Genomic DNA, 13470 nt, shown 5'->3' with positions numbered 1-13470 from the left:
GGGTCTTATTATAATGAGTCAAAGATGTGGGAGGGGAGTAGCTGGGATGAGGGCGTGGCAGAGAAATAATTTGCATACACAGCGCCCCCACCACATCAGGACATTGTGGTACTGCAGTGTCTGAATAGAGGGTATGTGCGTGACATCATCATCATACCCGGACGTTATGCGGGAACGCCTGCTGAGTGGCAAAAACTGCGTTCTGGACTTGACAGTCCATACATCCAAACAGAAAAGTCCTATCTGATTGCATTAATGTCTTTAAACAACATTAAATTCCCTTTGTCACTCACTTTGCCACTCGATCTGCCATTCACTGTATGCATGAGCATACCCTCTATATATAGATATAATGAATATAAGTCACATCTCTGCGAGTCTAGGGGTTTGAATTAGTGATGCACCGAATATTCGGCCGCAGAAAATATTCGGCAGAAAATGGCAAAAAATGCATTTTTCGGCCTATTCGGTTTCGGCCCGAATAGGCAGAAAATATATCACCGAATAGTGTATGCAATTAATGCATTCAAAAGAGCTGAATTAATGTTTTATGGACCCATAATAGTGATTATTATTTAAGTTAAGTTTTGGCATAACCATTTATTTTGCCATAAATCCAGTAGCTTTAAGGTACGGCCATGAAAGCAATGGTAGGAAAAGAATATATAATTATAATATTAATTTTGGATATTCGGTTTTCGGCCAACTGTTTCCTATATTTCGTTTCGTCCAAGAATTTCCCTTTCGGTGCATCCCTAGTTTGAATGCACTGCGGTGCACCAAGCTTTGTCAACGAACACAATTGAGCAGGGAAGGCGATATTTGTCCCTCACTGCACATACTCGTTACGGGCTGGGGCTACACCTGTCAGCAGGGAGTGTTGGGCAGGAGGAGTACAGTAGGTCGGAGGTGCTACAGTACGTCCTCCCAGTGGGAGCTCCTCACTGGCAAGTGAGCCAGTAGCAGGGACGTGCAGAGAGTGTAGGCAGGGGCTGAAATGTAAGAGAGCACTTTTGGACAAAAATAGCAAAAATAGCAGATCTACAAGCTCACAACGCGTCTCGCTGCGACGCGTTGTGAGCGTTGACGCAGCGATTTTCAACAACCCAGCTAGTGGAGATGCGGTGTAACGACATGGATTTCTGCTCAAAATACTGTGTTTTTGAGCATGGTTCCGCTCAAAATACTGTGTTCACGTTCAGGAGACTCCTGGAAAAAAAGCAATTCACCTGAATGCTGCCTTATGGCATGGAAAGGACTCAAGGAGTGTGGCATTTGCATTTCTTTCACTATAGTAAATGCTGCATTCGAGGTCTGGAAAGGGCAGCTGTAGAAGGGCAGGGGCTGAAGCCCCCTTTGATGTCTATGTGTGCACGTCCCTGGCCAGCAGTGGCAACACATAAATGTGTGTGGGGAGGAATTAATTGGCATAACAACTAAATTGGAGAAGAAATATAACTTCCCTTACTAGTACGGTGGTAACTTGTTAGGGATATGTTATCACGTTTATATCGTTGTTACTGTAACGTTGGTTTGTACCTGCAAGCTTGCATGTTTGTGATTGTCTAGTTCTGGTAGGATACATCCCATAGGTTGGAGGGACAGGAGCATTGTCTAGTTCTGGACTGGTAGCCTACATCCCATAGGTTGTAGGGACAGGAGCATTGCAATCGAGTAGCCTGGCAGGATGCTTATCCGTAGCCGCATGCACACACACACACACACACACACACACACACACACACACACACACACACACACACACACACACACACACACACACACACACACACACACACACACACACACACACACACACACACACACACACACACACACACACACACACACACACACTCTTGGCGGGGATAATAAATCACATTTAAATTGTGATTGTGACCTTTTGCTCCCACTATCAGTGTTCATGAATCACCATGAAAACTTTTCAGAGCAATTGCAACTTACACATAAATATTATTATGTAAGTAGGCGCTACATAAGCTTATATTCCTATAAATACCATTCAAGTTTAATAATCTGACTATGTTATTGTCTCTGGTAGCTACAAGTTTAGGATCAACATACATTCTAAAATGTGGCAATATGCTAGCAGCTATTAGAATTCTATAAGTCTACCACCAAAAATACTGCAATAATGTTAGATTAGCATAATAATGACAATAAATGTTTGGATCATTTCCTTATATGTGGAGCGTTTTTAGGTTGGTGACTTGGTGCAGGTGTATGTAATGCGGCAGCCTTGTGTGAGAGGTTGGACTAAAGCTTAGGTGGTGGTGCATGCGCGCGCGTGTGCGTGTGTGTGTGTGTGTGTGTGGATACTACAATTGAGCTATAGTCTAATTCATAGGCTACTTACTGTGTGCTAGACGGAAATAATGATTTTCAAATAAAAAAACATTGATTTTTCAACGGAAAAACATCTTTCAGTTGACCATCAGCTATATGTTTGGCCGACAACAGATGAAATGTAGACATTTTATATCAATACTTACTTACTAATTTTGGAATGCATGAGTTGATAGGAGGCAGATGTTCTGAACACACTTCTGGAGATACACCAGCAAAGGCTGTGGAAATACAGGGCACTTCATATATAGAAACAAATTAAACACTAATGATAGCAAAAAGAAGAAAAAAAAATACATCAAACTGGTGATAACCATCAGTGTGATTTACAGCGGGATTTGTCCTACAATGCCACAACAGCCGTTTCATTTCCAGGAATGCAGGAGGCTGTGAGTCAAGTGGATTTCATGAGCTTATTGATATCGGTCAGAATGATTGACTGACAGTTCCTCGCTTGATTGTGTGGTCGGTCAGGGGGGCGCGTCTTGTCACACGTAGTGTTCCCGGTGATTGATGTAAACACGGTCATCTCCGCTCTGATGACACACCCACTGGTGGCCGGACAGCTGACGGTGGGTGGGGCTTTGGGCTGCGTGCTGCACAGGCCGTGTAGTAGGAGGCGCTCGCTCGGCTCCCTCATACCTGCGCTCTGCCCTGCGGGTCTGCAATGCACATCACATCACAAGATGATGTCATTGCAGTCGCTCGCTGCCGGTGATATTTATAAATACTGTAGCTATTTTAAAAGAGAGTGCATGGGCAGTCCATTCCCTGGCCATTTGCCTTTTAAACGGTGCAGGAAAGCACAGGAGGAAGAATGACACGGCAGGGTTTGATCCTAGGCCAGTTGGGTTTACATGTAGTTCAAGGAGACAAAATGCTTTAACCCATTTAGGCCTGAAATATTCAAAGATTTGTGCCACATTTTCACGATTTTTCAAAAATAGCAGATCTACAAGCTCGAGTGGCGCGCTATGAGCTTGTAGATCTGCTATTTTTCAATAGCTAAAGTATAACATAATGCTTAGTTAAAACACCAAAATGGGTTCCCGTCCGGAATGCTTTAAACAGGTGAATATATATTTTGTGGTACAGGTATACGGCGCTAAACATTAGACTGATTCGAGCACTTTCTGCCTATAAACACAGAAGACAAAAATGGTCAGAAAGGAGGGTGAATGACGAGGTACTGATATACTGGATGATGGTACAGTAATTAGGGCATGTGAACAACATCAGACCTCTACAGTGAATGTATTTGTTGTTAATGTATGTATTGCATATCATTAGATTTAGGTCATTATGATTTGGATAAGAATATTATGTCAAATAATTTGATGTAAAACGAGGGGAGCTGTGGGGTTTCTTTTAAACGCACACAGTTCACTTAATTTTGGAGGGTGAAAGACTCTTTCTGGCGTGGCTATAAATAGCAAAAGTTGTCTCTAAAAGCTGGCAGTGATCTCTCTTCTCTACCGGCTAAGAACATCCTTATGTGTTTAAGTGTGCTGGAGATGATTACCTGACACAGCCACGCCACTTGTGAGGCATGGACTCCAATAGGAATGGCAGGGGGTCTCTCGGTATAGGGAGGAGGGGGCTTGTGAGTTGGGGGGAGATCAATGCTGCAGAGAGAGAGAGAGAGACAGCAGTGACAGGAAAATGAGAATTAGAATTGTGACATTATAGTAATTGACCAATGCTTACTTAATCTGTTCCATTACATTTTCAAAGTTTAGGCCCTAATCCAATTGTCGTTTCTAGTACGCCGTGAAAGGAGTATTTCCCATTAAATAGCCATATTCATGTGGGAGTAGGGTTGATATAGACATGCATACTACAGCAAATTACATAAAGTAACAATAAATTGGATGAGTAATGGACGCTGCCGCTAAGATTCTTCACAGAGGGACCTCAATTTAAGCGAAGTAAGAGGTTGAGGCCAGAGTTCACCGTCTCATTAGTTTAAATGGGGCTGAGACCTAGATATTGACCTGAGCCATTCATAAAGTGATGTCATCATCATACAGTAGCTATTGATTCCCAACATTGGACGTGCGTTCATTGCCTCGTGAGCCTTTTATGCAGTCAGAAATCATCATCGTGGTTCTGCTACTTTCTCACTCGATGGGGTTGTGGCTTTACAGCTCATGTATTCACGATTGCACGCTGCCCCACATCCATTATAAAAATGGGCTTTCATATCTGTGTGGTGACAGAGAGGGATGAGGGCAGATTGCATCCTGTCGTCCCACGGGGACATCCATTCAGGGTTGCATTTATACTCCGTAGTACGACAGTGCTTGCCAGAAATAATGCATTGTGGTTGTAGGTCAGTTCTTTTTTGGCACTGTAGCGCGATGGGAGTATTAAACTGAAAATACAAGGAATTTGTGTTGGGATTAATTGCAAACCACTATAGATGCATGCCTCTGGATAAGTGAGGATATAGCCTCAGCACCAAAAATAGACCATTGTTAGAACCTTACGGACAATTTGAGGATATCTTTTGAGTTGCAGGCTCATTATTTTTTAAATGTCAACATTTTAGAACTCATGCTAAATAAACGTTATCCTTTGTGAAACGCAGTAACACTGATATTTTTTACAGGACCCCGATTGGTTTTTCATATTTCACATGGAACGGGGAGGTATTGCTGTACCAGCCATGTGTGCATCTCAAAGGGAATTAAAGCTTTAGAATTAAGAAATAAAACAGCACACACGCAAAATGATGTATGCGTACTTGAAGACATTAATAGGGAAATTCATCAAATTCATTACATTTATTAAAAACTCCACCTTGCTTGCCTCGCAGATACAGTCATGCAAACATACAGAGAGAAACACAGTTTTTCGCACAGTCTCACGCACACACACACACACACACACACACACACGCACACACGCACACACAAATCCCAGGAGGAGTCAGTGTGTGACCTAGCTCCCAGGTAAATAATTTAATCCAGAAGTTTCTCTCTGCCCTGGCCTCAGACACCAACATTAACCTGAGTGCAGGTCTTGCATGGAAACAAACACGGCAAAATAGGATAAGGGCTCCCTGCCAAGACAGCAATTACCTGCCACCTCTCAACCTTGTACCATAACCTTCCTGGACAATGGATCGTAGCACAGCGTGAATCCCAACAGAAGCATCCACCGGAATCCATTCAGTTAATGTCATGGATGCAATATGGCATTAATTAAACAGCTGATCATTTTCTGCAGCATGAATTATTTGTGGGACTCACACTTTGTCAGTAAAGACAGGGGGAGGGGCCTTCCGGGCAGTGAGGATGACGATGGTGAAGACTGCAATGAGGAACAGAGCGAAGACCGCACCCATCACAGCTCCTACCACAGCGACGGAGTTTGACCTCTCCTGTTGAGACTGGTCTGGGGTGGAATAAAGGAGGAGCAATGTATTTTAAATGTCACACAACAGAAGAAACCAAACAACATGACAAACGACACATGATGACCACATGTACGCGCCGGTAACACAGACAGTAATGACGGGGAATGTCTTCCCCACGTTTCCGTTAGTGTTTCATGGCGAGTGTTGAGCCGTAACTGACGTGTATTGCCCATGGCAGGTTGATGGCTGTGCCCGGCAGCTCTACGGTGCAAGAGGGGGATGGGGAAGAGGGGGGTATAGTATACTCCTCCTTCACTGGTGCTCGTGTTTAGCTTGGTCAAACTCTCCGCTGAGCATTGCTCACGTTACGTTACACCTCCATCTCCCATCATCCCGCCTCCCTCTGCCCTCTGCGGGAGGAGCTCAGTGTACCATCATGTCGCCGTTAAGTTGACTTTGTCAGACCATATGCTTGTTTTTATCCCCTGTGTCGTCTCCCCCCCCCCCCCCCCCCCCACCGAGAGGAGATTAGGATTAATCATGATTAACATGTATTAAACTACACACCACCCCAAAAAACAGGCTTTGGCCAATCAGGAGCCATTACATCAACTGTGGTTGATGGATAATCCTTTGGGCAGGTAGTGTGTTAATAGGACTGTGATTGTGGGGCATTGAAAGAAGCAGAGGACATAAGGTTGGGGGTGTTGGTGTGACGACGGTCAATTTGAGTTGCTTTAGCCATTGAGGTGGAACGAGGGGGAAGAAAAAAATCAATAATTTGCTGAGGAGAATCCTAAATAACATCTTAATTATGATGCAGAACAAGCTGGGACTTTAGAGTTGAGCCCCCGAGACTTACATTTCTTTACTCTCATGCCCTTCATAGCCATAGTTTGTAATGGATTTAGCCGTTATAGCTTGGTGGTAGATCACACTTTGCAGCAAGGCAGTGGCAGGAAGAGCCTAAACTAAGCAGAAGATGTCTTTGAAGACCTTCCCTCTTTGATAACCATGACAACAAACTTTTTGGATGAGTCATGAGTCAGACTGAATGACAAAAAGAAAGCCATTACTCACGCTGTCCTACTTTTTTTTACCTGAACAAAACACACAGGCTTTAGCTGTAGAAATGCATCCATTTACTTAAACCTTCTATATTTTCACCCAAGGCTCTATACTGCTGTAAGTTCATCAATTCTTGTCCTCAACAGCAAATCTCTTCGCAGAAAATAGCCAATCAACAAGCTCAAAATTTGTTTTGCGAATGCGAGGCATTGCGAATGCATAAAATGACTTGTCTTTTAGTTCTACTGGATCTCCTCTGCACTAGTCCCTCCCTAACATGTTTTTATTGGTGAAATATTTTCATCATAGTGTTAGTCGAAGTAACGAGACAGAAGTCTCAAGGAACAGATAGCGATGTAATGGTAGGGATCAGTGGATCAGTATGAACCAGGCACATTTGTATTTTGCATAGGGTAGGTATAGTCCAAAATACCCCCCCCCCCCCCCCCCCCCCATTCTCTCTCTTTATTTCAAGCCTTATCCTGTTTTCTGAGGGTGGCAATTTAGAATTTCCTCACACAACCAGATTGTATCCTCCTTTGCTGCCTGCGAAATTGTTCCTTTCCGTTGTGTATTTGTAGTGTCAAGTCAAACGGATTGACTTCTGAATGGGGGTTCAAAAGAAATGAAGGTCTAGCTGATTAAAGTCATTGCTAGCAGAGAGCTGCTTTGCCCTTACTCGTCAGAACAAGCTGGCGTGCGGCTCCAGACTGAGCATGCTCCGTTTCAAGGTCACAGCAAGAACTGCTGTGGCCACAATAAGATCTATTGAAGAAACGACAGTGTGATGGAAGTGAACTGATTGCAAACACATTTCATGATTAGCGGAAGGACTCCGGTGCTAAACAATGCCAAGGTCAATTTGACATTTTTGTCTCTCGTTTCCCAGCTCAGCAGAGCGCTCCGTAGAGCCGCCACGGCTATACAAAAGGGACACGTCCAAAACCAAACAGTGGATTCTGTCATTTAACCAGGCCCGTGCCCTCAGCTCCACTAGCCCCCGTCTCCACTCTCCGTCTTTCGCAGCCAGGTAGAACCAGCAGCAAAGCCTTACAAGAAGACAGCCTCTGTCACCAGCCCCTGATGAGCTTGTTGCCATGGGGACAGAGTCAATGGGCTGGAGAGAGAGAGAGAGCGGGACGTTTGGGCCTCAGACAAACACTCAGCGTTAAATTTTTACCAGCTGGTAGATATAGGGAGAAAAGGCATGGGGTCCGATAGGTGGGGGTTCACAAAGGAGACCAGCTGTTTTAGTGGAGAGCGAGGGGAAATCCTGTCCTGTCACGAAACACAAAATCAGGACAGGACAACAGCAGGGGAGGGAGGGAGGGGAAGCATTCTGCTGAGAGGAGAGAAACACTCTGGAGATAAGTGAAGCATACAATCCAATTCTGACAAATGAAGAAACATATTGCTGCCCGTCATCATGCAGAAACCTTGCATTTCCACATTTCAATTAATGCCCTACTACAGTCAGTGTCACATAAAAGTAGCAAAGATATGCGATCTACAATGAGTCGCATCGCAATGTTTTTATCTAGATATTGAACCAATGAAAGTATTAACAAATGACTAGATCATTATCTACATTGAATTGATTTTTTTGACAAACAAGGATTCCACCCGACAGCGATGCTTTTATATACCTCCCTGTGGGATCAGGAGGTGTGTGTGGGGGGGGGGGGGGGGGGGGGGGGGGGGGGGTACTGGTTAAAGGCTGATTGATGCCTTGATGACAAGTGTGTCCCTTGACAAATAATATTTTCAACTGAATTAGGTGTCGACGCATTGCTTTCTTTTCTCAGCTGAAAAGGTTATTTCTGTCTCACGACACGCTGAAGCATGGAGCAGGCTTTTAGAGAACTGTAGGTGACGTCATTTCTAGAAGCACACCGAGCTGGGAAACATTCAGCGGGAACAGAACTCACAGGTGCTAAGGTGCTTTATTGAACAAAAGTATCTCAAAACTCTTTACAAAATAACGTGCCATTGTCATTACTGATACAGCTGTGTGATATATATATATTTTAACTTTTAAACTAATTATTTATATACAAAACACAAGGAGAAAGTGCTTTCATGTGAGACTGAAGTTAACCCTTCACTCTTACGCAGTCTGTTATGCAGACCAAATGTAGCTACAGTAAGTACAGCATTTACCATCGTTCATGTTATTTTAGTTGACTATCTGGAGTATCTGCATGCATTTGTTCTTGTTCATCCGTTCAAATAATGTTGACAAATTAATTGGTGACATAACGACGAGTCAAGAACACAGAAATGGATATGGCATAGACGAGTTAAATGTCTTGAGGGAACTCAGAGACCAAAGGTAGTGAATACTCTAAAAGGACAAGAGACAAGACAAACGCATTTCTTGGAAGCCAACCAAAACATGTTCCCATCATTAAATACCTTAAAAAAAAAAAGATATACAATAACAAAATAACCAAAATTAAAATGTCTGGGTTTCTAAGGCACCAGTGTTCATGTTTCTGAACCCCAAGCAGAAGAACTTAATTCATGACTCCCTTCCAAGACTTTGCAACCAACACCCAGAGATAATGCCAACAGCGATAATGACAAACATAATATTGGCAAATTCGAAATTTCATTGTTATTAAGAATAAAGAACATGATCAGCATGTCTATTCTGACTTGAATCCATTATCACTGAACATGTCCTACTAAAATAACGGTTAATTCTACTGTACTCAACAGTGCTTCACAGATGACACCACCACATACATTTAAGTATTTGGATTGCAATTGAATTCAAAATTCAAATAAAATGCTAGTGCTCAATTCATTCCTCACAAAAACAAAACTCCACTCCACAAACAGTTTCTGGGATATCTAATTGTTCTAAGGAATCTTTTCTCTCTACTTCAGGCTAGTCTGAAAAGGTGTTTCAGTTGTCATTCATTAGCCAATAACACCATGTCTGATACACTACTGTCGTAATACATACAATAAACATTTTGGCATTTAAAAATACTGTATCTGATCATACCATTATGGTTGGCACCTACTCACAAAACACTTGTGCATGTGAAAAAAGAAATACTGTTGAGTTTTCTTCTCCATGCAAATCTACAAGTGTTTTTTTACTACATGAAATACAAATCTGTCTTTTCTTCTGCGGTTACCTAATCACAGAGGGCTAGAAATTAAATGTGGTTACAGACACCACCTATAATTTTATTTGCAAGTGCAATTACGATGTGATATATCAGATACCATATACTGTAGGCCTACTGATTTTCAAATACATCCAATTTGTGCAATAAAAGAAAAACGGAGACAGATCTCATTGAACATGAGGATCTTTCCCTCGCTGCATTTACTGTATGAGGTTTAAGTAAAGGGCAACCAGCTACAGTATTTCTGGTAGGATACTAGGAATTAATGGATTCACTGTTGGAACAAATTATTATCCCCCCCCCCCCCCCCCCCCCCCGACTAGGAACCTAAGTTGCAACTATTACTGAAGGCCTAGCTAAACAGATACTCTAGAATTTACAAATACAATAATCTGTTGCTAGACAGCAGCAGGTGCATATTATCTAGTCACTAGATTCTAGTGGACCACAAGTGCTATGTAAAATAAATGAATTAATCTTCTTCAAAGCATGAAACAAAACAAAACAAAACAAAACAAACAAACTCTCGTAAACCCTATATACAGTGCTTCAGGGCTCTGGTCATTTTCCCCTCTACATCAGTTCTCTCACAACGTGCCGTGTTGCGTGCTTGTAGTTTGGATTTCTTTGCCAGATGCTCGCCTTTTATGACATGCCCAGAATAAGCAGTGTTTAAGCTAGAAAGACGTAAGAGACCAACTTGTGTTTTGTCATGTCGATTAACGACAGCATTTTCCCAGTGAGTTTGTATGTTAAGGCCAGACTGTGTGACAAATGACGTCTGTAGTTACATTTGAGTGGAGCAGCATACAGGCTGAGGCAGACCCCCAGTGGCTATTCACCCCCCCCCCCCCCCCCCCCCACTGTCATTTCAGCTAGTCTTATCTTTTCTTCTTCCCATCCCGCTCTCCTGGGGACGACAGCCTATAGGAGCCGAGGACACTGAATTACTCTCTCAAGGTTCTTCGTACTTTCTAGGGCATCATTTTCCAGGACATTTCCACGACATCACAGATCAAATTGACCAGTGGCAAATTGACAAAGCGCCACATCATTGCAGCTTGTAGTGATTGCAACCCTCCTCCCAAACACACACACACACACGTGTCTTTAACATGATGCCTTTTTTGCACCATCATTTGTGGCACCGCCAACAGCTTAACTAAATATTAAAATGGACCATACTTTCAGGCGATGAAATAACCTTAAAATGTATCCGCTTCTCCAACTGATATTGTCACTGAACGAACGGGTGTCTGAATTTTATTCGTCAAACAATCTTTTCTCCAGGGACTAATTTCGGGAACACTTTTCAAATAAACGTGCAGTTTCATCGTCATTAAATACGCTACACTATGTAATGTTGACAAACTATAAAAAATAAAGGCCACAAAAAGTCCCCGATGTTCGAATACCTGCCTCACGCATGTTTCAAGTTAATTTCTAACCGTACTGAAATGAATGGTAAAGCATACCACGAGTTGTAGTCAATTAATGGGCTACACATGGCAGTGGTATGGTCCTTTTAGGCCAAAATAAACCAAACAGATCATCAGAACAGCTGGGGATTCACATTGGCACGGGTCAGCAAACTCAGCAGTGATTCCTTCAGACCAAACACTCACTACGGCCGCCTCCTCATTTAAACAACTGGATTGAAAATTCTCTGCATGAAGAATGCCGCCACCAGAGCACCACACTAAACTCGACCGACAGGTGACAGCTGTGCCTCGGTTATGTTTTTGAGCCAAGCTCCCGTGATCCGTTATTCTGTTGAGGCCGGACTTCAGTCTAAAATATGCCAACACAACAAGCAGACTACTTCAAATTGTCTTTACCCTGCCGTTTTCCCCCGACCACTGGCTTGGTGTATTTTAAGCTTGACACAGGTGGCTGTAGACTATAATTAGAGGGTAGCACAAGATTTCTCAAGCAAATCAGTGCAAGTTTTAGCAACACACACACACACACACACACACACATAACATAAGACGGTAAAAAAAAAAAGATACGTGATTTCAGTAAATGAACTGACGTATACCAATAATTCAAAGTAAACTGCCAATCCTTCATTAACCATTACCTGAACTAAAGCAGACAGTAGTGCATGTGTGTTGTGCTTTAGTTCCAGCATCCAACACACAAACCTGCTAGTTTGACCCTTCAACACGCAATTAGGGCATTGTCTTGCCTTGGGTCCATATAGTTTGGCAGTCCACTCTGGCCACACAAAGAATGAAATGTATATATATTTAAAAAAAATCAAGTATCAACCAGGCATCTTGAACAGATTAAAAACTACAGTTCTAGTGTGTGGGTGCGTGCAAGGGAGAGAAAAATCCCCCCCCCCCCCACCAAATAATAGATGAAATCCCTCCAATTCCTGTGGTCGTCATCTCCTTGGTTTAACAGTATCCATTTACGACTTTAAGTGGTAGTGGGTCAAACGTACCACTCTCTGCGGGAGATAACCGAACCGTCTGTATGGGAGACGTAGTCACCATCGGGACCACTGTCATAGCAGTCATCCGAAACGTAGGGGGAGCTGTTGCTCAGCGGTTTGGGAGAAGGTTTGGGAGAAGGAGGAGGGTATCGGGCATGTTTAGTCCGCTGTGGACTGGAATAGTGTAATTTGTCATGGCGGTCATGATGGTGACCGTTCTGGTGGTGGTGACCGCTTTCCCTCATGGCCCTGGTGTAGCCGTTGGGAGAGTACTCCTCTCCGTCGTGGTTGCCCCACTCCTCTCGGTCGTTGTCCTGGTGGGAGGAGCCATTGCCGGTCTTGGTCGGGTGGAGCTCATGCTGCTGGGTGGCGGGTGCCTTCTGGAGGTCGGACGGGCCCAAGTACTGCTTGGCATAGTAGTTGCTGTGGAAGGTCTGCTGCTTCCGCAGGTAACAGATGCCTCCGAGAGACAGCAGCAGCAGCAGGAACAAGGCCCCGCCCACAGCCCCACCCACTACAGATCCCAGATTGCTCTCAGGGAGGGCTTGGAGCGTTGGGGAGCTGAGGAGGACCTGGCGCTTATCGTCCACTAAGGTGGAGGCAACGCCCGATAGGACAGGCGCGGTAATGGTGGAGGGCATGGTGGGAGGATCTAATGGAGGGAAGGAGGGAAGGAAGTAGAATGGGGTGGAAAAAAAGAGGGAGAAAGGAATTTGGGAGGGAAGGGAGGGGAGGGATGGACAGGCAGAAGAGTAGAGAATGTCAATGCCAACTACATCAGCATTTTCACTAAGAAGGGGTTGGTTGACATGAAAACACTAACATCAACTCAACTAACCGAGAATTAAACTACATGCTTACGATAGCCTTTGGTTTGCGTTGGCAACACATCCGAAATAAACAATCCTTTAAGTCTCTATGTTTATAATAACAGTGCATGCTTTAGTCATCTCTGCAGATCTGCACTTGGTCACCCTCAGTAGAAAGATGTAGTCACTAATTGCTTTAGGTATTTATTTGTTTTATTGCAGAGAAAACGGACACTAAATCCCTTTAAATGGATGGAATTCAAGTCCATTGCCTGATGC

The 13470-nt window shown here is 43.6% G+C and overlaps 1 protein-coding gene across 1 annotated transcript in view; it reads right to left on the bottom strand.

Annotated features, from left to right (window-relative positions):
• Positions 1–5639: 5639 nt before the first annotated feature.
• The window catches only part of nectin3b (nectin cell adhesion molecule 3b), a 32276-nt gene continuing 24445 nt past the window's right edge, over positions 5640–13470 (bottom strand). Inside the window, exons 6-7 of the mRNA XM_083760390.1 lie at positions 12392–13034; positions 5640–5766 (exon numbers count right to left, since the gene is read on the bottom strand). Coding sequence (XP_083616516.1) covers position 5766; positions 12392–13034 — 644 coding nt within the window. The 3' untranslated portion in view covers positions 5640–5765. The remainder of the gene's footprint in view (positions 5767–12391; positions 13035–13470) is intronic.

Source organism: Protomyctophum parallelum, assembly GCF_964188405.1.
Source record: "Protomyctophum parallelum genome assembly, chromosome: 1".
Taxonomy (NCBI): Eukaryota; Metazoa; Chordata; class Actinopteri; order Myctophiformes; family Myctophidae; genus Protomyctophum; species Protomyctophum parallelum.
Note: the sequence above shows the minus strand (reverse complement) of the source record. Positions and strands in the feature narration are given on the sequence as shown.